Source organism: Cupressus sempervirens, chromosome 2, assembly GCF_028749045.1.
Source record: "Cupressus sempervirens isolate cs-2001-9-10 chromosome 2, ASM2874904v1, whole genome shotgun sequence".
Lineage (NCBI taxonomy): Eukaryota > Viridiplantae > Streptophyta > Pinopsida > Cupressales > Cupressaceae > Cupressus > Cupressus sempervirens.
In genome coordinates, this window is record NC_143119.1 from 40,749,439 (window position 1) to 40,775,484 (window position 26,046).

General features: G+C 37.1%; 2 protein-coding genes across 2 annotated transcripts in view; both read left to right on the plus strand.

Annotated features, from left to right (window-relative positions):
• The window catches only part of LOC149570965 (ENTH/VHS family protein), a 67,595-nt gene that overhangs the window by 26,842 nt on the left and 14,707 nt on the right, over window positions 1-26,046 (plus strand). The window lies entirely within an intron of this gene.
• On the plus strand, window positions 15,358-18,291 carry LOC149570966 (uncharacterized). Its single transcript, XM_089812510.1, has 4 exons — window positions 15,358-15,503; window positions 15,636-17,069; window positions 17,205-17,493; window positions 17,612-18,291. Exons 2-4 carry the CDS (start codon window positions 15,676-15,678, stop codon window positions 18,173-18,175), a joined length of 2,247 nt encoding a protein of 748 aa, XP_089668636.1. The 5' UTR covers window positions 15,358-15,503; window positions 15,636-15,675; the 3' UTR covers window positions 18,176-18,291.

Here is a 26,046-nt window from a genome sequence, read left to right on the forward strand (position 1 = left end):
TGGAATATGAATCTTTCTACTCGTCTTCCAGGTCAACCAAATAGGTTTGAATGATATTCCAAAACTTATTTTAAGAATGCATGAATACCATAAGAGAGCTTATTCTAGCATAGATGAATGCCGCATTCAACAATACTTGCAACCAAATGGACCCTAATAGTTCTTTAAGATACTTAGTATGAGATATAAAGATGCCATCTTTAGTCCATGTTACTTGTAATCCCAGAAAATATTTCATCTCACCAATCATAGACATTTCAAACTCATCTTTCATTTCATCAGAAAAATTGTTACTTGCCTCATCATAGTTTTAGGTTCAACTTGTGAAATCAAATAAATTTCTTCTCTTACCTTGCCTCTTGTCATCACTCCTCTGCTAGCTTTGCCAATGATCTGATCTTTAGGATGAATCCTTGCAACATATTTTAGTGTTCTTTGCTCTTCTCTAGGCTCTTTTTCAATCTGCAGCTATGTATCATTATCTAATTCAAATAATTGTTTCTGTTCTGTGTTCTGATTGATTACTGGTCTCTGACTTGTGCTAGTCTGATTTGAATTGTCATTTGAATCATATCAAGCGTTCTCTCTTGAACCTGAAATCTTTCATCAATCCTAATGTTTGCACTCTCAACAATCTTCTTCAGTCTCATATTGTAACATCTATATGCCTTACTCTTAGCTGAATAACCAAGAGAGATAGCTTCATCACATTTATTATCGAACTTCCCTATATCTTCTTCTCTTTTGCTATAACACTTTCTTCCAAAAATTCTGAAATACTTCACTATAGGGGTATGACCAAACCATAACTTATTTGTCAAACAATTTTCTATCCATTTATCAGATTACTTGTAGTGTAGAGGAGATTGTGGAATTTACATTTTATTTAATTATCATTAGATGTTTGGATAGTAGAGGGATTATTACAATTGTGGAGGTTGATAATGCATCTTGGTCATGTACATCTTTTTAGATTTTCACTTGATGATGGCTGTGGTCCTTTGGATGATGATCAACTTGTAGTGTGGACTATGATTCTGAGAAGGATTTTAGTTACTCGAACTTTGTTATTCTCGCATTTGATTTAATTAGTGAGCCTCACATTTCACTTTGTCCATCTATTATCGCAGTTGATGATGCTTGTTGTGGCATACCAGTTGTGATTACCAGATAATAATTCATATAATGAGATTCAGTCAAATTTTTTGCTTTCATTCTAATAATAGAAGTAACTGCCATCCTCTTCACATGAACATGAAAACTAGTGCATTAAGTAATCCATACTAACCTAGGAAAAATTAGGGAATAAATCTTTTGCAAGAAAAAAAAACACAATAACAATGTAACTGAATTAACTACCTCCCATTCTCTACGGACATGAAAAGTAAGCTTCACTTGCTATCCAGATAGAAGTCACTAACTGCTATTCACATGAAGCTAAGTCTAACTAATTTCATTTTGTTACTCAAGCATCATAAGATCTCAGATAAGAATATAACTCTAATTATCATGGAAGATAACTGACATCTTAATATTATGCAATGAAATAACAGAACATCAATCAAGTATAAAACCAGTACTTTCTGTTCCGTTCCTGTGGGGTTTTTGTCACCCAACTTACACAACTTCCATATGGAAGTAGCCTAGTTTCTCCCAAGGGCATGTGAACACGGCTTCAATTTTATTTTGCCATCAGAGACTTGTTGTAGAACCCACAACTGTGGTAGCCACCCAAACTATAGATATCTTCACCAACTAAAGTGATCTTCCTAGCTAAACATTGCCCTACTAGTTTTGGTGACTGATGGTTATTACCCATAGAATAGTACCATCTTGGCAAAGGTTTTACAGGTGCAAGCACTGTGCTTCGTGCTGTCATTGTCATCGCCAAACGCATATATTGAGTCCTTTAGACTCATTAAGGTTTCCACGACCTGTTAAAGACTTGCTGTCCACTCCAGGCAGACAAATGGTTAACTGACCCATGAGTGATAGACATTAGCATAAGAAAAACCTTTATTGATTCCACGGTTAATAGCCACTCTACAAGAAGTCCCTTCTTAGTAGCTTGCCATTATTAAAAACATTAGAAGTATGATTGACAAAGAGATATTTTCTATATTTCCCTTCCTAAATGGAATTCCCTTCCAAAATTTGGTCATTTTCATATCTTGCTGTATGACCTAATTGTTCATGTTTGAACCATAACATTACAATAGATGAGTCAACATACTGTTCGTAGACATATTAGCTTATACTTAGGATGATTCCAATTAGTCCACACAACATTAATTATTACTACTGTTCGTAGACATATTAGCTTATACTTAGGATGATTCCAATTAGTCCACACAATATTAATTATTACTAAGTAATTGATAAAATACTTGCTTGTTATTAATTGAGACTAAGAGTTCTATATATACAAAAGAATGAAACGATGTTCCCTTAGGAAACGATCGTAAAGAATAGAAACTTTATATTCTAGCTAAAAGAAAACTAACACTTATCTACAAACTAAATAATTATTAGAAACATTCTAATATTTACAATAGGTTACAAATAGATAACCATTAACTACTAATAGAAGCTTATCTATTATCGTAATACCCTCCCTTAATGGTTAATCTATTGACAACACCAAGCTATCTTATGAATTTGACAAACTTATCAAGACCAAGAGGCTTAGTGAGAATGTTGGTAGTCTGATCCGTGGTAGGAACATACTGCAAGTCTATTGTCCCGTCTTCAACCAACCATCGTATGTAGTGACAGTGAACATCCACATGCTTGGTTCGTTCATAGAAGAGTGAACTTTGTGCTAACTTGATAATGTCTTCGTTATCAATAAACAAAGTGGACGGTAGTGCTGGTGACATCTGTGTATCCCCAAGCATCTGATGAAGCCAAACAACTTCCAATCCTGCCTTAACAGTCCCTCAGTATTCAACCTTTATAAAGGAGAGAGAAACCACCTGCTGCTTCTTATTGGTCCATGTGACGACACCAAATCCCAAATTGAACACATATTTAAATGTTGACTTTTTATCATTAACAGAGCCTGCCCAATCTGAATCTGTGAACCTACTGAGTCTAGGATTAGAACTTCGAGAGTAAAGAAGTCCATAATCTGAAGTGCTCTTCACATAACGAAGCACACACTTTGCTGACATCCAATGATAAGCCTTAGGAGCTATCATAAAGTGCGGGATATAGCTGACTGCAAAGTTGATATCAGGGCTAGTAGTGGAGAGGTAGATGAGGCTGGCTACTAGTTGCCTATATGTAGTATCATCAACAAGAGGAGAATCAGGCTTGGTTGATAACTTGAGACCTTTCTCCATGAGTGTAGATGCAGGCTTGCAATGTTGCATACAAATTTTTCTAACAGAGCCTTGACATATTTGGAATGAGAGATGAATATACTAGAAGACTGTTGCCAAACCTCAACACCTAGGCAATAATGGATTAGCCCAAGGTCAATCATATTAAAAGACTAGCATAAATTCTGTTTGATTCCCTGAATAAAAAATGCCAAACTGCCAGTGATGATCAAATCATCTACATAAATAAGTAGAAGGATGATGTCATTGTCAGTAGTCTTGATGTACAAATTTGAGTTTGAAGAACTCTGGAAGCCTTGAACATTGAGGTACTTATCAATTTTCATGTACCATGCTCGAGGGGTGTGCTTCAAGCCATAGAGCTTTCACTAATCTCAGAACTTGATGTTCTTTCTCGACAACTTTGAAACTTAGAGTTTGCACCATGTAGACCTCTTCGTGGAGATCACCATTCACGAAATCACTCTTGACGTCCATCTAATGGACCTTCCAGCCAAACTATTTTGCCATGGCTAGGACTAATCTAATTGTGTTCATTTTATAGTGGGAGCAAAGATCTCATAATCAGTGCTCCGACGCTTAGAAAAGTCCTTTGCAACTAAACGAGCTTTGTACTTATCCAAAGTACCATCAGATTTGTATTTGATTTTGTAAATCCATTTGCAGGCAATGGGTTTCTTCCTTGGTGGAAGATTAGAAAGGACCCAAGTGTTATTCTTCAGCAGGCTCTAGTGTTCAGATGTCATGACTTGTTTCCACTCTGGAATTCCTTTATTGTCGGAATATGTTTGAAGTTTGAACACACTGTAAATGTTGGCCATGAGAGCAAAGTTAACAGACTCTGTAGTTTTCTCTTTTTCCAAGCAGTTTTCCCATCAATGAGCTCATCATCACAAAGATCAGCAAGTGTCTTAGCCCACCACTTAGGCCCGAGAGGAGAATGACCAACATTATTATTAGGAGATGCTTTATGATTAGGTTCCTCATCTGAAGAATCTGGACCAAATTGAGGTGAAGCATCTACAAATCTGGGTGATCTTGTTGGAGACGCTAGAGGTGTTTGTATAGGGATCACTAGAGCCACATGAGCTATTGGAGCCCTTCCATCAAGTGGACCTAATGGAAGCCTAACTCCCAAATTATGAGCCTTCATAGACTGGTCTGCTGAATCTAGAACATAAGAAACAAGCATGAATGGTCCTCGTTGCTCATCAAAGACTACATGACGACTGTAGAGGAGACGAGATGTCTCAATGCCAATCAAGCGGTAGGCTTTGTGAAGACTATTGTATCTAGCAAGCACGAGTTTCTGACTCTTGGCATCCAACTTTGTGCGTGATGCATCAGGGATCCAAACAAGAGCAAGGGAGCCAAAAACTTTCAGGTGACTGATTCTGGGCTTGCGACTTGACCAGGCCTCTTCCAAAGTTTTACCTCTGATCGCCATTGTGGGAGACGGGTTCAAAAGATAAACTACAGTGTTAACTACTTTTGCACAAAACTTCTTCAGAACATGTCTATATTCGAGCATGGAGCAAGCCATCTTGGTGATTCTTCTGTTTCGACGTTCAACTATACTATTATGTTGTGATGTGTGGGGTGTTGTTAATTAGCGTTTGATGCCATGAGTATCCAAGACGCTAGAGAATTCATTAAAACAAAATTTGCCCCCCCCACACCATTGTTTGACCTAAGAGTAATAATAGATTGCCTAGACTCTTTTTCAACTAAAGGTTTAAACTTCTAAAAGACAAAAAATTTATCTGATTTCCTTTTAAGAAAGTATACTCACATTTTTCTACTGAAATCATCAATGAACAATAGAAAATACCTGGACCCAAGAACAAGAGTGGTCATAGGGCCGCAGATATCAACATGAACAAGCTAAAGTACTTGAGAAGCTTGCCATGAATCACCACCAGTGAAAGGTGTGTGATGTTGCTTCCCAGCTTGGCATGCATCACAAACTCCAAGCCGATGTGTCTAAATCTTTAGCAAACTGAGGACAAGATCTTCCCGAACAAGCTGAGAGAGATATTGCACATTTAAGTGCCTATACTGCTGATGCCAAAGTGTGCTAACAGAAGATTGCCGAGAAGCCATAGATAAGTCCCAAGAATCACTAGAATCAGTAAGTCGGAAAAGAACATGATCCCTAAGACCCACTACAACAATACACTGAGTCACCCTATTAGTGATGGTACACTGATGTGAATTGAAGGTGACATCGAACTATGGAGAATGTTGTAGTAATTGACTAACTGAGAGTAGATTTAGTTCCATCCTTGGAATGTAGTACACATCAAGGAAAATGAGATTCCTCCCAGCGGATTGAATCTAAATGTTGCCTTTACTGACAACTGTGTACTCTTCTCCTCCACAAAAAATAATAGAATCTGAATAAGGCTGGTAGTCAACAAACTAGTCTTTGCGGTGGGTGAAATGGTGAGAGGCACTTAAATCAATATACTAGGCAGACGACTTCACATGATCTACAGGTCTTTTAGCCATGAAGGTGTAAAAGGTAGATTCTGTTTGCTTAGTATTCTCTGTACTGTTCACTTTGGGTTGCGAACCTAATTGCTTAGATTAGGCAGCTAAGCAATTCCGACATTCAATCTCCATGTGACCAAACTTGTGGCAATAGTTGTATTCAATGTTCTTCCGAGAGCCTTTTGAAGCTGAAGCAGAGGACTTATGCTGAGACTTGCCTTTATCCTTTTGAAAGGATTTAGCAACAAAGGTTTACTTTGTGGAGGTGGAGCTGGAACTACTGTTGAACTGTTGTTTCCACCGATTTTGTTGAAACAAAAGTGTGTAGAGATTGGTGAACTTAGATCACATCAGAAGACATGATGTTGAGAGTCTCGATAAAATGCTCGTAGGACTTGGGAAACTTCGGAGAGTGATAATCACAATATCCTCTTCCTCCATCTTGCGACTAATGGCAAGCAACTGATCACAATTTTCTTGAACCCTATTTAGGTGAGCCTAGAGCAGTGTTTGCTCATCCATCTTCAAGAAGAAAGCTCTGCTTTGGTCAGAAGTCTCATGAAGAATTTTGAGATGTGCCCATATCTCGACAACTATCTTGCTGTATGGATTCTAAGAGAGTTGATCATTAGCTATGAATAATTTGAGAAGCATCACAACCTTCTGATTATTCAGATCCCATGTATCTTGATCAGTACCAGGGGTAGTCAGATGCTGTGTAACACCTAGAACAATCTTATAGGTATTCCGATATTCAAAAATTGCTACCATCTGCTGCTTCCAAGTGCCATAATTCCGACCATTGAATTTTGAATTGCACTCAAGCAAAATATTAGTTAGAGATGCCATAGCACGTTTTTCAATGAAAAAAGCATGAAAATCTGTGAAGGCACGTACTTCGAGTCAAAAAAATGAAAGACCCAAAAAGTTTGAAGTGGTATGTAGAAGAGAGCTCAAAAAACCCAAAAAGAATATGTTGTTAGTTTTTGGATTTGCTAGCTCAAAAATCGAGGCACCCAGAAAAATTTGACAACCAATTGAGCTCGTGAAAAACCCACCAAGAAACCAAAATTAGAAATTTTTTGAGCTCAAAATTTAGTTTTTTGAGCAAAACCCTACTCGATGGCCATTGAAGGAAGAAGTTGCAGAAAAATGGAGTCTGCAGACAAAGAACGACTTATTTTTTCATGAATAGAGGCATTCTTGTTGAGATGGTACAAATGATGAAGAGTTGACATAAAAAAATAGATTCATCACCCTAAAATCATGATTTTAGCGGACGTGTGACCTCATGAGAAAAATGTCAATGGATGCTGCGATTTGTCAGAAAAATGAGCCCCAACAACTACATATGTGAGCATACAAGTTAGCTCTGGAAACCCACGATGTCTGAGGATGATTTTTGAAGTTGGGAATCAGCAAACCAAAAAATGCGATTTTCCAGTGAAAAAAATTGCAAGTTGTAGAAGAAATTCGCCAATTCCGAGCTAGAAAACAAACGTGATTTTGTAGATACTTGTTTCTAAAACGCTAGCTGAAACTAGGTATTTTGAAGCAATTAAATTAGGAAAAAATTAATTTCAAAAATAAAGATTTGAAAATTTCAACTAAGAAATTATTATTTTCGAAAAATAATAATTCAAGCATGCTCTGATACTATGTTATTAAGTAATTGGTAAAATACTTGTTTGTTATTAACAGAGATCGAGAGGTCTATATATACAAAAGAATGAAACGATGTTTCCTTAGGAAATGTTCGTAAAGACTAGAAGCTTTCTATTCTAGCTAAAAGAAATCTAACAATTATCTACAGACTAAATAAATATTAGAAACATTCTAGTATTAACAATAGATTACAAATTAATAACCATTAACTTATAATAGAAGCTTATCTATTGTCGTATTATTTATGAGATTTCAAGTACTAATGAACTGTCAAGCTTATTATATCAGATGTAAGTAAATGGTTAATTACTTCATGGCTTAGGAAATTCAATTGCATGTATGGGTTAAGATCAATGATAGAAGGTTAGGGTGTTTTCAACCACCATGCAATAATAAAGAATGCCATAAACATCGAGGATTCATAACTAGCAAGCCATACACATTGGATATTCAGAATTCTCAACTGATTTACAGACTCCAAATAGGAAGATGGATTCGTAACGGATGTGCAACTCTTACAATTGATATATAGTTTCACAATTAACATGCAGATCCATACAGCTTTGCAAGTTCATGCCTGGTGTTTAAATAATAACTGATATGCAAGTACACATTAATATGCAGATTCATATCCCAAATCAAAATTCACATCCAACCTACATCTCTATTGATGACTCGAGCAGATAGGATTTCTGGTTAGCAGCTTCCTATCCCAGGAAAATAGACCTTAATGTTTTGTCCACACCAGCTAAGTCTTAAGGGCAGAAATAGAAAAGAACTCTAAGGGAATTGATCAGACATTATTGAAATAGATTATGATCAGATCCATATAAACCAGATTGACATGCAACCACAATTTACAAGATGGGTTTGACTGGCATACCATACTCCTTTATTGGCTACATATTTCTTTTTAATCATACAATCCACTCCTCATAAAAAATGGAAGGTTTACTTTCTTTTTTTTACCAAGAGTTTCAAGTATTGATGAAGGTACACTCTGATACCATTGATAAACCTGGCTCTGATACCACTTGATGAAAGGTGCTCCTCTTAATACCAAAAACATATAACAGAAACAAAGAAACAACAATTTGCAAGAATGAAATATGGGCTTCTTATTATTGCCGCAAATGCGGAATTACAAAATTCATAATTATAATATGCTAACCCACATGGGCGCCTTCATTACAGTAATCTGCAAGACAAAGCTATGAACTAATCACCCAGAGCTGTCCTAGACAATGTTTGGGCGTTTCTTAAATAAGCAATTTTATGTCGCCTGGGAAGGTTCTAGACACTAAAACTTAATACCTAAGGCCGATAGACCCTAACAATACATATAGAGTCGGCCAAATACACCTTCAAAATTGATCCTAAAGTTTTTATACCAAAATTACACATTGAAAATTTGCAATAACTTCACGAATATATATAATCTGGCCATGAAACTCCACTGACAAGTTGATACATCTAAAATGAACCTTCACCTCTGAAATTAGAACATTTAGAGCTCATATGACTGACTTACTAAGTAGCAAGCCTCCTCAGACAACAACATTGCATTAAGACAACCCTTATTGAAACAATTAAAAGGAAATATTTTTGGGTGATGCAAGATTGCTCTTATACCCAGGATGCTCTTGCATCAGACACCCGGGGTAATTTGAGAAGTGACCTCGTCAAGTTTCAGGTGTTCAGAGGAAAACCAAGATGGTTAACCTCCTTCCTTGTTAGCCATGATGAATCTTCTACTAGACTCTCTTTCCATTTGACTAGGTAATCTTCAAAAGTTTTGTTCCTTGTGCTTTTGCTAACACAACTATCCAGTATCTCCTCAATCTTATTTGTAGTCGAACTAGCTGCTGGAATACTGTACTGCGTTTTTGCAACTTCTTCTCCATCACTTCCTTCATAATACGTAGTCAAATTTGAAATGTTAAAGACTGGTGAAATATTCAATTCAACAGCTTACTCCACTTCATAGGCATTTCCAGAATCATGCCTTTTCACTATCTTGCACAATCCAAACTTCTTCATTTTTAGTTTATTATATGTACCAACTGGAAAACGCTCCTTTCTTAAATGAACTATGACTTCATCTCCAATATGAAATTCCTTATACCTCCTTTTCACATTTTCCTTAGTCTTGTACTGTGTATTCATCTTTGTAATGCGCTTCCTCACCTCCTCATGAATGTCATTCAAATGTTCAAAAAATTCTTTTGCTTCAGCACTACTTATCTCTCCTTTATCCAACTGCCTCAATTCAAAAGCATTTCTGGGACCTCTCCCATATACAATCTGGAATGGTGATTTACCAGTACTCTTGTTGATAGAATTATTATATACGAATTCTGCCTGTGGTAAAATCAGATCCCATCCTTTTGGGTTATCTCCAACCAAACATCTCAACAAGTTTCCCAAACTGTGATTCACAACTTCAGTCTGTCCATCAGTCTGTGGATGATGTGATGAACTGAACTTCAAATCTGTCTTCAATTTCTTCCACAATGTACGCCAGAAATTTCTAACAAACTTGGTATCTCGATGTGAAACTATACTCTTTGGTAGACCATATAGTCTCACCACCTCTCTAAAAAACATCTCTACTACATGAACAACATCACTAGTCTTCTTGCAAGGAATGAAATGGGCCATCTTTGAAAACCTATCAACCACTACAAAAATTGCATCATGCCCTCGTTGAGTCCTTGGTAATCTAAAAATGAAATCTATGCTGACATCCTCCACGGTTTCTCTGCTACAAGTAATCGCCGATACAACCTCGTATTTTGCTTCACTCCTTTTGCCATTTGACATACTCTGCAACTCTGTACAAACTTTTTTACATCTTGCTGCAATTGTGGCCAATAATAGTTCTCAATAACCGAAGCAATAGTTTTATCTCTACCAAAGTGTCGAGCCAATCCTCTACTATGCTTCTCCTTGATGATTTTCTCCCTCATATAACTTTTGAGAATGCACAACTGATTCCCTTTGAACAATATACCATCTTGGATTATGAAATCCAACCACTTTGTCCTGTCAAGTGTAACAGGTTCTGTACACGCTTTCCAAGCTTCACCAAAATCAGGATCCTTTGGATACAAATTACTGAGTTCCTTGAGCCCAACCACCTCAATCTGCATTTCCATCAGCAAAAGTTGTCTTCCACCAAGAGCATTTGCAACTCTATTAGACTTTACACTCCCGTGTTTCAAAAGAAATGTACAACTCTGCAAAAACTCAACCCACTTCAAATGCCTTTGGTTTAATTTTCCTTGACTATTCAAATATTGCAAGGCTTAATGATCAGTATACAAAATAAACTCTTTAGGAAGAAGATAGTGTCTCCACTTCTTTAATGCCTGAACTATAGCATAAAATTCCTGATCATAAACAAAATATTTTCTTTTAGCATCATTCAATTTCTCACTGAATTAAGCAACAAGTTTACCGTTTTGGCTCAAAACAACTCCTATTATAGTACCACTAGCATCACAGTCTACTTGAAACACCTTGTTAAAATCTGGAAGCGCTAAAACAAGCTGCTTTGTAACTTTCTCCTTCAACAGATTGGAACTCTCATCTGCTCCAATTAGCTTAAATTTTTTCCTATCCTCTCTCATTGTTTTAGTCAAGGGTCTACAAATACTGCTAAAACCTCTTATGAACTTTCTCAAAAAACTAGCCAATCCATGAAAAGATCTTATCTCTGTAGCACTCTTTGGATTAGGCCATTCAAGGATAACCTTCACTTTCTCTGGGTCCATTTTTAGACCTTCTGTTGAAACTACAAATCTCAAGTACACCAACTTCTTCACAAAACTGCACTTCTTCAGGTTTATCAGCAACTTTTCTTTTCTCAACTTATTAAACACCTTTCGGATATGCATCAAATGCTCCTCCAATGTCTTACTAAAGATCAAAATATCATCTAGGTAAACAATGACAAACTTACCTAGAAACTCCTTCAGTACCTCATTCATGAGCCTCATGGAAGTGGTTGGTGCATTGGTTAGCCCAACAGGCATGACTAACCACTCGTAGAGTCTTTCCCTTGTTTTGAAGGCAGTCTTCCATTCATCACCTTCTTTGATGCAAATCTGGTGGTATCCACTCTTCAGATCTATTTTTGTGAAATACACGATTCCACTCAAACAGTCTATAATATCATCCATCCTTGGCAATGGAAATCAGTACTTGATTGTGATCTTGTTGATAGCGTGAGAATTTGTGCACATCCTCTATCCTCCATTCTCCATTCTTGTTTGGTGCTAATACTGCCGGTACAACACATGGACTCAGACTCTTTCAAATCAACCCTTTCTGCAGCAACTCATGAACTTGTCTATTCAACTCTTCACTTTCAGCTGGTGTCATTTTGTGTACTGTCTTGTTTGGAAAACTGGCTTTTGGAATCAAATCCATCTAGTGACTGATCTTCCTCACTGGGCGTAATCCATCAGGTACATTATCTGACACAATATCAGGAAATTCTCCCAACAAATTTGTAACTTTTGTAGGTACTTCCTTTACTTATATACCATCTTTTGGAATTAGAGCAAAACACATGCTCGCGCTTCATACCTTGGAGAAACTCCTTTCCATCAACGAAACATATTTCGGCAGCATTACATACCTTTTCTTCTTTCTCCTTTAATGGCTTCAACTTATGTTTCACTCCATCCTTGGTCAGAGTGTAGGTATTTGCTTGTCCATCGTGTACAGTATGCCTGTCAAACTGCCACGACCTACCCAACAACAAATGACATAAGTCCATAGGTATGATATTACACAGTACCTCATTTTGGTAGCTTCCAATATTGAACTTCACAGAGCATTGCTTATTGACCATGACCTTATGGTCATCTTGCACCTAGGCAATACGGTATGGATGCAGGTGTTTCTGCCTCTTCAACTTTGTGACCATCTTTTCTGACACCAAATTCTCAGTACGTCCTCCATCAATGATCACATCATAACACTTATCTTCACATTTGCACCTTGTGTGGAACAAGCTCCTCCTTTGATCAGGTTCATTCTCACCACTCAGTAGGACACTTCTGTTCACTAAGACTTCTCCTCTCTTAGCATCTTCAGAATGTGATGATTTAGCATCTTCGTCAACATGTGCAACTCTGGCCTGGCCTTTTGTTCTTCGATCTGTCCCTCCTTGGCATTGGGAACATTCAAATGCTCTATGCCCTTCTTCGCAAGGAAAACATTTCGCATGGAAACGGCCTCTTCTAGATCCTTGCCCTCTTCCTCTTCCTCTTTGACCTCTATTATTTTGGTTTTGGAAACGATTCAAATTGTTTCCCCTCTGGTTTTGATTGCTACTTCCAACCTCATCCTTGTTCTTTTGATCATCATTTCGGTCTCCATAAGATCGCCCGCCTAATCTTCGACTATGACCTTGACCACTATGTTTGTTATCAAACTTTTTGCTCAGCTTCTCCTCTACTCTTAGGGAAAACTGGTACGCCTCCTCAATACTGTTCATTCGAACCAGGCTCAACTCCTCTTGAATGCTTGGCCTTAACCCATTAAAATAATGGGCAACTTTCTCCTTATCGGCTTCTGCATGGCCGGTTCTTATGAGAATTCGGTAGAACTCCTCGGTATACTCTTGAACAGATCTTCCTGCTTGCTTCAGCCCTTGCATCTTCTTTAGCAGATCAAGCTCATAATCTATGGGAATGAATCGTCTCTTCGTTTTAGCTATCATTCGATCCCATCTGGTGATTTTGTCCTTCCCTCTTCTACTTCGCTCCAACTGGATCTCCTGTCACCAAATCTTTGCCGAACCTTTTAATTTGGCCTTTGCAAACTTTACCCTAATTGAATCTTCAATATCTTCACATTCAAAGTACTCTTCCAATTCATTCATCTAATCGATCAATTCCTCCGGATTTAGATTTCCCGAAAATGCGGGAATATCAAACTTAGGCCTTTTTTCCAATCTTGGAAATGGCCTTAAAAATCTTTTCCTCCTCTGGGTTCAAAACTTCTTCTATTGCTTGTTCAACATTTCCCCCTTCTTCTCCTTCATCTCCACTTTCATCATCTCTCACGGCAAGATTCATTCTACGCATTTGTTCTTGCAATGCTTGCATTTGCCTCTGGAGGGCTAGAAACCCCTCAACCGTAACAGGTACAACTCTTTGTGGAGGCATCTTTGCGCTTCTGCTAAAACCCTAATGTAAATTGCCTCACAATCGGCGATCTGTCTACATGCTTAGCCCAAACCACAATCCTAGTGTGAATTGCCTCATAGTCAAGGATCTGTCCACACACTCAAGAACTCCAACTTTGATACCACTTGATGAAGGTATGCTCTGATACCACTAATGAACTTGGCTCTTATACCACTTGATGAAGGGTGCTCCCCTTAATACCAAAAACACATAACAAAAACAACAACAATTTGTGAGAATGAAATATGGGCTTCTTATTATTGCCGCAAATGCGGAATTACAAAATTCACAATTACAATATGCTAACCCACATGGGCGCCTTCATTACAGTAATCTACAAGACAGAGCTGTGAACTAATCACCCAGAGCTGTCCTAGACAATGTTCGAGCCTTTCTTAAATAAGCAATTTTATGCCGCCTGGGAAGGTTCTAGACACTCAAACTTAATACTTAGGGCCGATAGACCCTAACAATACATATAGAGTTGGCCAAATACACCTTTGACATTTATTTTAGAAATTTCAGGTAGGCCAACTTCGGAAGGCCATAACTCTTGAACTGTTGCTCCGATTGGCTATTATAACCACTTTTTGGAAACCTCAGCTTCTGATCTACAGGCTTGGATCCATGTAAGCGTCAATCCATTGAGTTTTGAGACCTCATCCGGGGCCTCTAAGGCCTTAAAAACTGAGCATGAGGTTTTTATACCAAATTTACACACCAAAAATCTGCAATAACTTCACAAATACATACAATCTGGCCATGAAACTCCATTGACAAGTTGATACATCTAAAATGAACCTTCACCTCTGAAATTTGAACATTCCGAGCTCGTATGACTGACTTACTAAGTAGCAAGCCTCCATAGACAGCAACTTTGCATTAAGACAATCCTTATTAAAACAATCGAAAGAAAATATTTTTGGGTGATGCAAGATTGTTGTTGCACGCAGGATGCTCTTGCATCAAGTATTAAATAAAAAAAGACAGCCCATGCTCAACATGAATGGTATGAGCTTCTCATTTTGAAATCTGATTCAAATGTAACATGTCTTTTGCTATATGCAATGCACGTGAAACTATAATGCCATTAATGTAGGTTCATGACAAACTTGTTTAGGATATCTGTACTTCATTTGAAAGTGTGCTAACCAAGCATTGATTTGGTTAGACTCATCAATAAAATAGAGCTGTTAGGAAGATAGAGATCTTAATTATGAGGTTTGCAATGCATAAGCAAATCAGAAACCATTTATAAATTCTGTCATTTTCAATGCTTGAGATCCTATGCTCCACGGGGACGCGTCCCCTGCCTCTGTACCCTAGTACCCGTACCGGGTACGAAACGGGGACGCGGGTACGGATTTTGGACGTACCCTGCGACGTCCCTTTTTGAGGGGAAAGGGGACGGTCCCCGAAACGCAAAAAAAAATTTCGTAGGAAACTTGGGTACGGATTTCCGTACCGGGGACGGCGTTCCCGTCCCTCGCCCGTACCCTTTTGCCCACGCCGTCCCCTATTTTCCAGCCGGCCATGGGTGAGTTAAAAAGTTAAAAAAAATGGTTTTTTTTAAAAAAAATTTAATCTTTTCTATTCCGCCTAGGGCCCACATGGATGTTAAGTTGTTAACCCTAATGTGTCTTCTTAAATAGTTAAAGTTGGAGCTCATTGCTCATTTGGAGTTGTTTGCAAGTTGGGAAGAGGAAGAGGAAAACATTGAACATTCAACAACAACAAAAGAGGAGTGTGTTTTGGAGGTGGAAGAGAAAGTTTTGCCTTCATTTCTACTTCATTCTAGGTATGTTTTTTATTTTCTTTTTGTTTGATTCAAACTTCATTGTTGTTTGTTGTCATTTTTCATTTTTTTCAATGACATAAAGAGGGCATGTTAATGGAACATTGAAATATTTTTTTTTTCTATAACTTGCAGCAGTATACTATAAATCATTGTAAAATCCAAAGGCAAAAACATGAGCAGCAGTGAGAGTGAGGGAAGTAGTGATAGCATGGAAGTTGCCATGCAAGAAACTCAAGTGTCACAATTACAAAGACCAAGAAAAAGACCTAGGGCAGCCATTGATGAGCCTAATGTAGATGTCCCTATGCCTAATCCATTTGAGTGCCCTTCCAAAGCCTTAAAACAATATGCCAAAGGCCCATTCAACCCTAAGAAACCTCTCCTACAATTTGCCACAAAAGTAGACAAGAATAAGAAGAAAAATTCGGGGGGTAGTAGGGAATGGGAGTGTCATTTATGTAAGAAGCATTATTTTGGGAGCTACACAAGAGTGTATTGCCATCTTTTATGGATAGGTGGGCAAGGGGTGAAAGGTTGCAAAAAAATTACGGAGGAAGAAAAACTTGAGGCCAATAGGTTGTATGTGGAGGGGGAGTTATTGAAATCCGGGGGTCCTATGAGTAGCACACCCACACCCTCATTGACTCCCACTAGCACTGTTAGTAAAGGGAAGGGAAAGGCCAAGACTAAGAGAGATACCAATGTGGCTGATTTATTTAACATACAAGCAAAAGATAGAGCTGAAGAGTCCATTGGCAGATTTCTTGTTGCTCATGGCATACCATACCATGTTTCTCGTTCCTCATTCTATAAACAAATGTGCAAAGATATTTATGCTGCTGGTCCCTCATTTGTACCACCAGGAGAGACTAAATTACGCACCACTATCCTTGACAAAGAGTACTCAAAAGTAAACATTTTGATGGAGGATATGAGGCAAACATGGATGAGTGATGGATGTTCTATTATCATGGATGGTTGGACCGATATCAAACATCGGCCACTCATCAATCTTATTGTCACTAGTACAGCAGGGGCCTATTTTCTTAGAGCCATTGATTGTTCGGGAAAAAAGAAGGATGCATCCTTCCAATTTCAGATTTTGAAGGATGCTATAGAAGAGGTAGGGACTTCAAATGTTGTGCAAGTAGTCACTGATTCAGCCCGTGTGTGTAAATCAGCTGGATTGATAATAGAGAGCACCTATAGACACATTTTTTGGACCCCATGTTGTGTACATGCATTGAATAACACCTTGAAGGACTTTGGGAAAATTGATTGGATAAAGACTATGGTGTTTGAGGCTAGAGACGTGCAAATGTTTATTTGCAATCATCACACATCTCTTGCATTATTTAGGACATTTTCCAAAAAAGAATTCCTCAAGCCTGTGGAGACTCGATATGCTAGCTACTTCATTTTGTTGGAGAGGATGCTTGAGGTCCAAGAGGCCTTACAATCCATGGTGGTCAATGCAGAGTGGAATAGATGGCATGAATCAAGCACCCCAGATGGAAGACTTGTCAAACGAAGAATCCTAGATGAACATTGGTGGACCACAATGAGGTAAGAAACTTAAGAATTGGTGGATATCATAATTGTTATTATTGCTGATTTAATAAAAAAAAAAAATTGATTTAAGCACTTGCTGATTTTTTTAACATATTATGTTTCTCACTTGCAATTTTCTTTCATTTGCAGATACATTTGCTCCTTCATTGACCCTATTGTGCAGGTCATTAGATATGCTGATACTGACTCTCCTAGCCTTGGAGAGATTTATGAGACTTTTGATAGCATGCTTGGGCAGATCAAGCAAGCTGTTAAAGATAAGGAACCTACTTTGGAGTTCTACGAGGAGCATCTTAAGCCCATTGTAATGAAAAGGTGGAACACTATGAACAACCCACTTCATATGGCAGCCTATGCAGTCAATCCAAAATGGTATGCACCAAGGCCTGGGAGAGTGCTTCCATCTAATGATGAGGAGGTGAGTTTAATTTATTAAAGAATTCTGATTTTATAATACATTTTTAAATATTTTATTTTATTTGTAAAGTTTATAAACTCTAAGTTCTCACTTCTTAATTTTTGTTTGTTCAATATAGGTGAAGGACGGCTTCTTCAAGGCCCTTTCAAAAATGTATAGTGCAGAGGATGCTGCAAAAATTCGAGGGCAATGGCTTGACTTTGCCAATCTTCGTGGTCCAACATTTGGTAGACCAGAGGCGAGGACTGATAGAGCTACATTAGCTCAAAAGGACCCGATTGGATGGTGGACATGGCATGGTAGAGATGCACCTGAGCTGAAAGCCCTTGCCACCCGTCTTCTCTCACAGGTTGCGAGTTCCTCTGCTGCAGAGAGGAATTGGTCTACATATAGCTTCATTCAATCGGTCAAGAGGAACAACCTTACCTCTAGACGATCAGAGAAGCTTGTCGCTGTTCATAGTGTATTGCGACTACAGGAGCGACAGAGTCTTGAGTATCGACAGACTCCAGCACTACGTTGGGATGTTAATCCTGAGGATGCATTGCAGATTGATGAGGATAACACACCCCCAGGGCTGCTTGGAGTTCCATTGGATGAGGACCCTCTGCCTACCCTTGCCAGTGATTCAGAGGATGAGATTGATGATGATCTTGATTTAGATAGAGATTTAGATTCCTAGAGGACAGCCATATATTTGGCTTTCTGCTTTTCAGATACTCAGATACATTATTGCTTTTGATTATTATGGAGTTGGACATCTCATTTACACTTCTAGTATTTACTTTCATTGTGTCATTTTGATTTTCATTTCATGCATGATGATGATAGATTGATACTTGGAGCCTTTGGGCATTTTTGCTAATTGTATGCGATATTCGGATATATCATCATATCATATTCTCATTTTGATTCTAATCTTAATAGTTTTCAATTTCCATGTATTCTATGGTGAATGGTTTATCAATGTTATGATTTATCATTGTTATGGTATGCATATCAGAAATATATCTCTAAAGAAGTCTAATTCTCCATATATAAAAAATTTAAAATTCCCTATATTTTATAGCCGTCCCCTGAGGTCCCGTCCCCTAAATTTTGGCTTCGACCCGTACCCGTACCGGAAACACGTTCCCGTCCCCTAAAACGTCCCCGTCCCGGAAACTCCGTGGAGCATAGTTGAGATCAAATGAGCTTAAACACTAGTAAGAGCATATGATGGTTAGTAATTTGGTTTGCAAGAATTAAATCACATCCCCTTTTTAAATGCACATGCAAAAAATAAATAAATGCTACTCGATTTAGATTTGACAAGCAAAAGAATGAATCATGCCTGCAATCAAGTGAGTGTTGCTTAGCTGAATTGCAAAGTAGCAGAGATCTGATTGAATAAGTTCTACCAAAATTTGAAGATAACAAGCTCACAAAATGTCAACACAGCTTTTCTTATCAAGAAAACTTGCCCAGAAATTCCTAAAGGCAAGAGACGGAGGTTATGATTTAAGACCTCTAGAGTGTGACCCTTCGCTGGTGCAAAGACCTCCATTCAGACCCCAATACCCTCCGTTTGATGATTCTCCAATTCCCAAAAGATGATTCCTCCTCACAGTTCACACAGAAAGGAAAAAAAGAAAAGAAAAAAAAGATATACGATGGCATGGTTAACAATAACAAGTCAGAAATTGGGTTAAGCCACCAATATAACAATATAATATTAGCAATAATATAAAAGATCAAGTTGCATAAGGTCGCATATACATATTTTGCATATACCCATGCATATTGATTTGTATTTATTTATATAAATGTAAATGCACACATGATAAAGATCTAGTGCCAAAATTACACTAGATATACTCATTTGCCCAACCACCAATATACATGGTTGCTTATGGAATACAACTATTTGAATAATGATCATATATTTAAATTATTAATGATCGTTAACACATACATACACATTTATTTGTCCACGCTTGCCTATATGTAATTTATATACAACTGATCATGGTAAAGATGAGATGCTATGGTTGTATGGCCAAGATTATTAATTAACACTAGAATAAAAGAGATAACTGGTTACACAGTATGGTTCCTGCTCGGATGGCATTTTCGACCTTCACCGTGTGTTCATATCCCTTACGCTGATGATACTCTTCCTCCACTTCTGAGGTGGGTTTCCTCCAGCATCCATTGAAAAGGAAGGATCAGATATCTTCATCATTATAAAATAATTTATTAACAAAATCAAAATATACAGAAGTCACTTGTAATGAAATCCATTTATATCTTTCCAAGTATTCCACACATGAAATTTACATCATCATATAAATAATAATTCATTAACAGAATGAAAGATATACATACAAATTTCTGATCATATTTTATGAAACCAAACTGAAAGTCACATGACCTTGAAATGTTGCATTTCATATGTAATAGATATTATAGTTATTTAAATAAAGGATTCACTAGGAAGGAACGTAACACTTGTGTTGAGACAGCATTAAGAAGGAAACAGTAGTCTCCCATTGCTACATAGACTAGAGTATACACAACGCTCCATATACATGAAGTAAGGCATGGTTTGTTAAGGTAAGGCTCAGGTTTGTTAAGGAGCAGTTTCATTAAGATAGCAAACAGCGATATATTGGAAGGAGTGGCAAAGGACATGTAGGAAGAGACACCACTTCTAAGCGGTTTGTTGTTGGATTTTAACCTAAAAATCAGATAACAGCAATATTGAATAACCAGAAAAGATGCCACACATAAATATCCTAGGAAAACCCTTAGAGAATGAAGGGAAAAACCTAACCACACAACAAAAGATGATTTTATTGATAATGAAATTCAGGTGTACAATGCCTTTCGCTAGATGCGATATATATAAAATGAGAGATTCTTCACTTTATAACCGAAGGTCTCTTGAAATTCCCAACGATATAACTCTTTATTATAAATACAACTCTTTGTATTTCCATGCCTAACACATGTTGAATTACATGTCTTTATATTTAATATTACAATTATCATAAACGTCCTTTGAAGCTCAACGCGACTACAATGGAATTAGCACCCAAAGATGAAGATTTCTTTCGCAGCTACAAACTCCAACACTTCCTCTTAGTGAGAGAGAAATCTTTAGCTGAACTGTCACATAAAGCTGCAACCAAAATGTCAATGATAAGACCCAATCACATAGATCCTATAAAATCTCATGGAATCACTCAATATGAAAACCCTACAAGAAACACAAACAGTTTGCATCATAGATTTTGTCAACCTAATGTTGTCATGGAATCTCTCAACATGACACTATAACACTATAAGAACATTTTACTTATAGTTGAAAATCATGGAATCACTCGAAATGATAGATAGAATAAATTGTTCCCAACCAATAATCATGGAATCACTCAACATGATAGACTTGTAAGAATCACAGCTAAGCCATTAATTATAGAATCTCTCAACGTGAACTGTCATGGAGTCTCTCAACATGACATCCAACTTCCGTCACGAAATCTTTCAAAGTGATGTCATCATGGGCTCTCAACATGATGTTCACTTCCCAGAATGAAAGAGTTATCATAGTTCATTCTTACAATCTTATTTATTTACACAAGAATAGAAATAGGCACAACAAAAATCAGACGTAGTTCCATTTAAGTCTCAAAGTTAACCATAACTAGCTTGTTTCTAAAATAAGAAAATTTCACAAATGCCATAAGCATTAAGAGCATGCATAAGGAAAAAAATAAACAAGGATACTACGAAAACTCCCTCTCAACCAAAAACAACTCCCTTTGAAGCTGACTAGTCTCCCTTTGAATATCAACGTTCACATTTCCATTTCCCAAGTCTGCATGACTTCTGAATATAATCATCCATTGCTTCCTATCATACTGAGAAATATAGAAATCAATGCTAAAATCACACACCATTCCCAGTAATATAACAAGAATTTCATGATCAATAATAATACTTATCTCCTTGTAAAGCAGTTTTCCTCAACCGTACAGTCACAGTGAAAGGAATTATCAGACAACCTTTCCAAACTTATCTGATAGATACAATCACAATAAATGAACTCCAGTTCCAGTTTTCAAGTGGAGTCAGAGCCAGTGCAGTTGTCAACTTGACCTAGAACAACCCTGGCCATTTTACGAGCTATGGAGTCCAAAATGTCAGAAAGCTTAATTCTAGCCATAGACTCTTGTGCGATATGATCCTGGAGACCAGCAGTGATACCTAATTCTCCCTCTGCACCGAGTATCAAGTTTGGCCTTTCTTCCACTTTCACTAAGTATCTTATGTTATAGATATCAAGCAAGCAGTTTAAGGCAGCGTACACTATTACATTGATACCTGAAAGCCTGGTCTGTCGAGGAATATTCGTGTCATAAGACAAACTGAATTGTCACCCTTTAGATCAATCTTGTGGCCGATCCAATGATGGACGAACATCTTGTATGCTACCATAACCAACCTTACCCCTCCATAATAGCCTTCATTTTCCACCCTAGCTAATTGAATATGTTACTCTGCTCAGGACAAAAAGCATGAACTTATATCCTTGCAAGAGTAAAACTGAAGCTGAATACCACAACTTTGAAGACATGCGAATAGAGATAATTTTGATTTGCTCACTACTAAAGTTGTTTACATTTCCCACGATACACAAGTTTTGAAGCACACCACCATTACCTTATTCATGATGTTACTGTTTTGCAAAATATCAATCTGCTTCGAGACCATTTCTTTACCATAGGGATGATTGATAGGAATTCTGTCGTCGCTGAGGAGACATGAGGGAGATTAAGAGGCAACCGTTATGCATAATATAGACTTTGATTCACATCTTGCATAACATAACTCATACTCACGACACTTCAAAAGCAAAAGACGATAAGCAGACCAAAACAAAAGAAATGTCGCTGAGTTCTACAAAAGCTCGAAGGCAAAGAGACCGCCGACAGTGATAACCGTTACAAAGAAGGTGATCAATAGAAATAAAGGATCGCCGCTAAATAATAAGATTCTTCCGCTCAGAAATGACATATCAGCTCCTGCACGATGAGACAAGGCAACGCAGTTTGAAAGATCATGGTTAAAGAAGAAGAGACATACATCTCAAACTGACGAGAAGATATCTTGAAAATAAAAATAAAAAATATGAGAAGAAAATGACACAGGGTAAGGGGTCCACGAAAGTTGAAAAAACAGAAGCCAACAAACGATACTAAGATAAAATACATACAGAAATAAAGACGAAACGAGCCATACAGAACTTCAGAGCTGTGACAAAGACTAGGATAAGCACGGTCAGAAATCCTAATTCCCTTGGACTAGGCGAAGGAGACTTGGACAAAGAAGACGAAGATCCGTCTAAAGATGGTAAAGGCAAGTCAGAGGATGCCCATGAGATGGATAGTGCACTGGAGATGAAACTACGGTGCATTCCATTTTGAGCATATCATATCAGCTTGATGCCATCATCACTTCCGGTGATGATAAAGAAGATTCCATAGAGGGGAAAAGAATAGGAGGCATACACAGTCCCATAGCCTACAATCAAACTGCAGTCTAGAAAAAACAAAAGATGATGCTTAATGCATTGCACATGTTGAGAACTTCATGCAAATGCAACCCAAATAATATATCAAAATATCAAGAGATCTGAGGACATGATATGTAAAACACGCATATGATAGTACACAATGATTTGAACATAACAAATCAATCTGATACAAATGAGGCTATCAACTAAAAACCCAAGGAGATTCAAGGATAAACAACCAGAGCTAACAAAAAGCACGAACAAGAGGAACTCCTATAATTGCTGTTATCTACCCTGGCTTTGATACCATGCTGGATTTTAATCCAGAAATCAGATAAACAGCAATAACGAATAACCAAAAAAGATGCAAGAGACATACAAAAATATCCTGGGAAAACCCTTCAAGAATGAAGGGAAAAACCCAGACTCAACAATAATCTTTATATTAATAATGAAATCCAAGTGTACAATGCCTTTTGCTAGATGCGATATATATATATATATATATATATATATAACACGAGAGTTTGTTCACTTTACAACTGAAGGTCTCTTGAATTCCCAACAATAGAACTCTTTATTAGAAATACAACTCTTTGTATATCCATGCCTTAACGCATGCTGAATTAACGCTCGGAGACAGATTTTTATCGCAGCTACAAACTCCAACAGTTGTCACTGCATAAAAGACAAAACCCTTCACTCCCTCTTGAGGGGTATGTAAGCCAGATCAGTGTTTCAAGGAAAGCATCAAGAATTTAAGAGGATCAAATCACACCCACACACCCACACATGTAATCTACAATCAATAAACCAGTGATCTAGAAATGATTGGTATGCAATATGATTATGTAATATATATTCTATTATGTATTTTACTTTAAGATAATAGTGGAATTATCAATCTATTTAGACTCTTTTAAATTAATTATTTAGTACTCATATTTTTCCTACAAACAATCATATATAGATAAATAAGGAATGATTCTAAGGAGTGTAGGAAGCCGGATCCCATATTGTAAGCACATCGCCCCCAAGTTGGATGGAATTGTCTTGATTGGATGTTCCATGCTGTTGGACTTGGTTGTTTTTCGCAATCCATAGCATGATTGGTTGTTTGAAGAGGAAGTAGAGAGTTGAATTTATATTACTTGATTTGGATATTGAATACCATTTAATTGTTAGTTCAACTGAGTTATATGCATCAATAAGTTATTGGAATACTTATTCTTATGGAAATAGCTGACATGCATTGCATTTCAAATGTTGACCAACTTTATTGCAGGCTTTAAACCAAAATTTATTTTGGAAAGGCAGTTGTTAATTGATAAGTTTGTATTTTAATGAACTATATCTCTTATTTTAATTGAACTTGTGATTTTAGGGCAAAAGTATATTCCAAAAGGGGACATTTCATTCATTGGGTGAAACAGGTGGAGACAGATGCGAGATATATTGAAATGTTTAATAACCATACTTCATTGACAGTGTTCAAATGATGCTTTAGGCAGAAGATTCCTCTTAGACTACGATTATGTGTAATAATTTGAATATTTGGTAGCACCAAAGGGAAATAAGGGTAAAAATGCCAAGTAATAGTTGCTAGGTAATGATTATGTGGGGATATGAATTATATGGTGTCATGAATAACAGCATGTTGTTAGGTTCATTCACTTACATTGACATTGATATGTGACTTCGGAGAGATTTATAAGGCTTTTTCGACAGTAGGCTTGTCCAGATGAATGTTGCAATTGGCAATAGGGATCCAGCCTTGCCACTCAATGACAAATATCTTCAATCCATAATTAAATGTAGATGGGAATTTTAATATTTTTTAATACCCATAAATTTGAACTGGCATCTGCCTACTTTTAAAGAGTCTCTTATCAGTGATGAGAAAGTTTGGAAAGAGTTTATGCATACCGATAAGAAAAATTATTCAAGAGTAAGGTTACAAATATTTTAGTTGAGTGGGTAAAATTTGCAAGTGTGGCTTCAAGGGGGAGACGAGAGGATAGACACTCTTGCCTAGTGTAATCCCAGTGGATGGTAGAACTACATGGTTATTAGTGTTAGAGATGCTTGTGAATTTGCATCTTTCTTGGTTGCTAATTTCTTTATTGCTTAGATGAATTAGTCTACTTATAACTGCATTCACTGGTGAAAATGCAAGTGCTGTGAAGAGCAAAGAAAATAGTAGTACAAAGTGCTTTGTAACTTTGTAAGTATAACAACTGTTGAGATTAGAGAGGCTTTAATTGAATTGGGAGATCTGGATACATAGATGTGTACATGGAGTTTTGGTTGGGATTTATTGAGATATAATTTTTGCACCTAGATGATCTGAATTCCAATGTCGATTCTAGTGAGGACAAGTTATTGAACATGGGAGATGATGATTGTTGTAATTACTGCTTTGTGCATTTTTAACACTTCTTAATTTTGATTAATACACATTCTTAATCCTGTTCGTTGTTATAGTTTGTGATTTGAGAATTAATTATACCATTTTGTTTTATACTAAAAAACAATATTCAATTTGCTCTGATTTCATGTTATAGTCTTTCATTTGAGAGTTGCTTATACTTGCTCTTTTAGATTCGTTGCTCAACAACAATGTTTGTATTGATTTATTCAACTGCAATTTTCATTGGATGAATGAGTTTAAGATATTCACATTCTGATTGACTATCATAGTTTGCTCTCCGAGCTTATAATATTTTATATTCAATCACATTGTTCATTCTTATGGGTATCTATAACACCATGGATGTCTTATGGATGTTTACAATTACATATGGTTGGATGACCATTCAAAGATAATTGTCAATGCCAAACCCAATTGAGACTCTATTTCACAGAGCTGTCTATAAGCCATTTAGCATGAAACATACAAGGACCCCCTCTGACAATTGAAAGCTTCCATTGAGGCTAGTCATTTTAGGGAAAATGTTAGCAATAATATTTCACTTAAAATGTTGTTGCTGTGC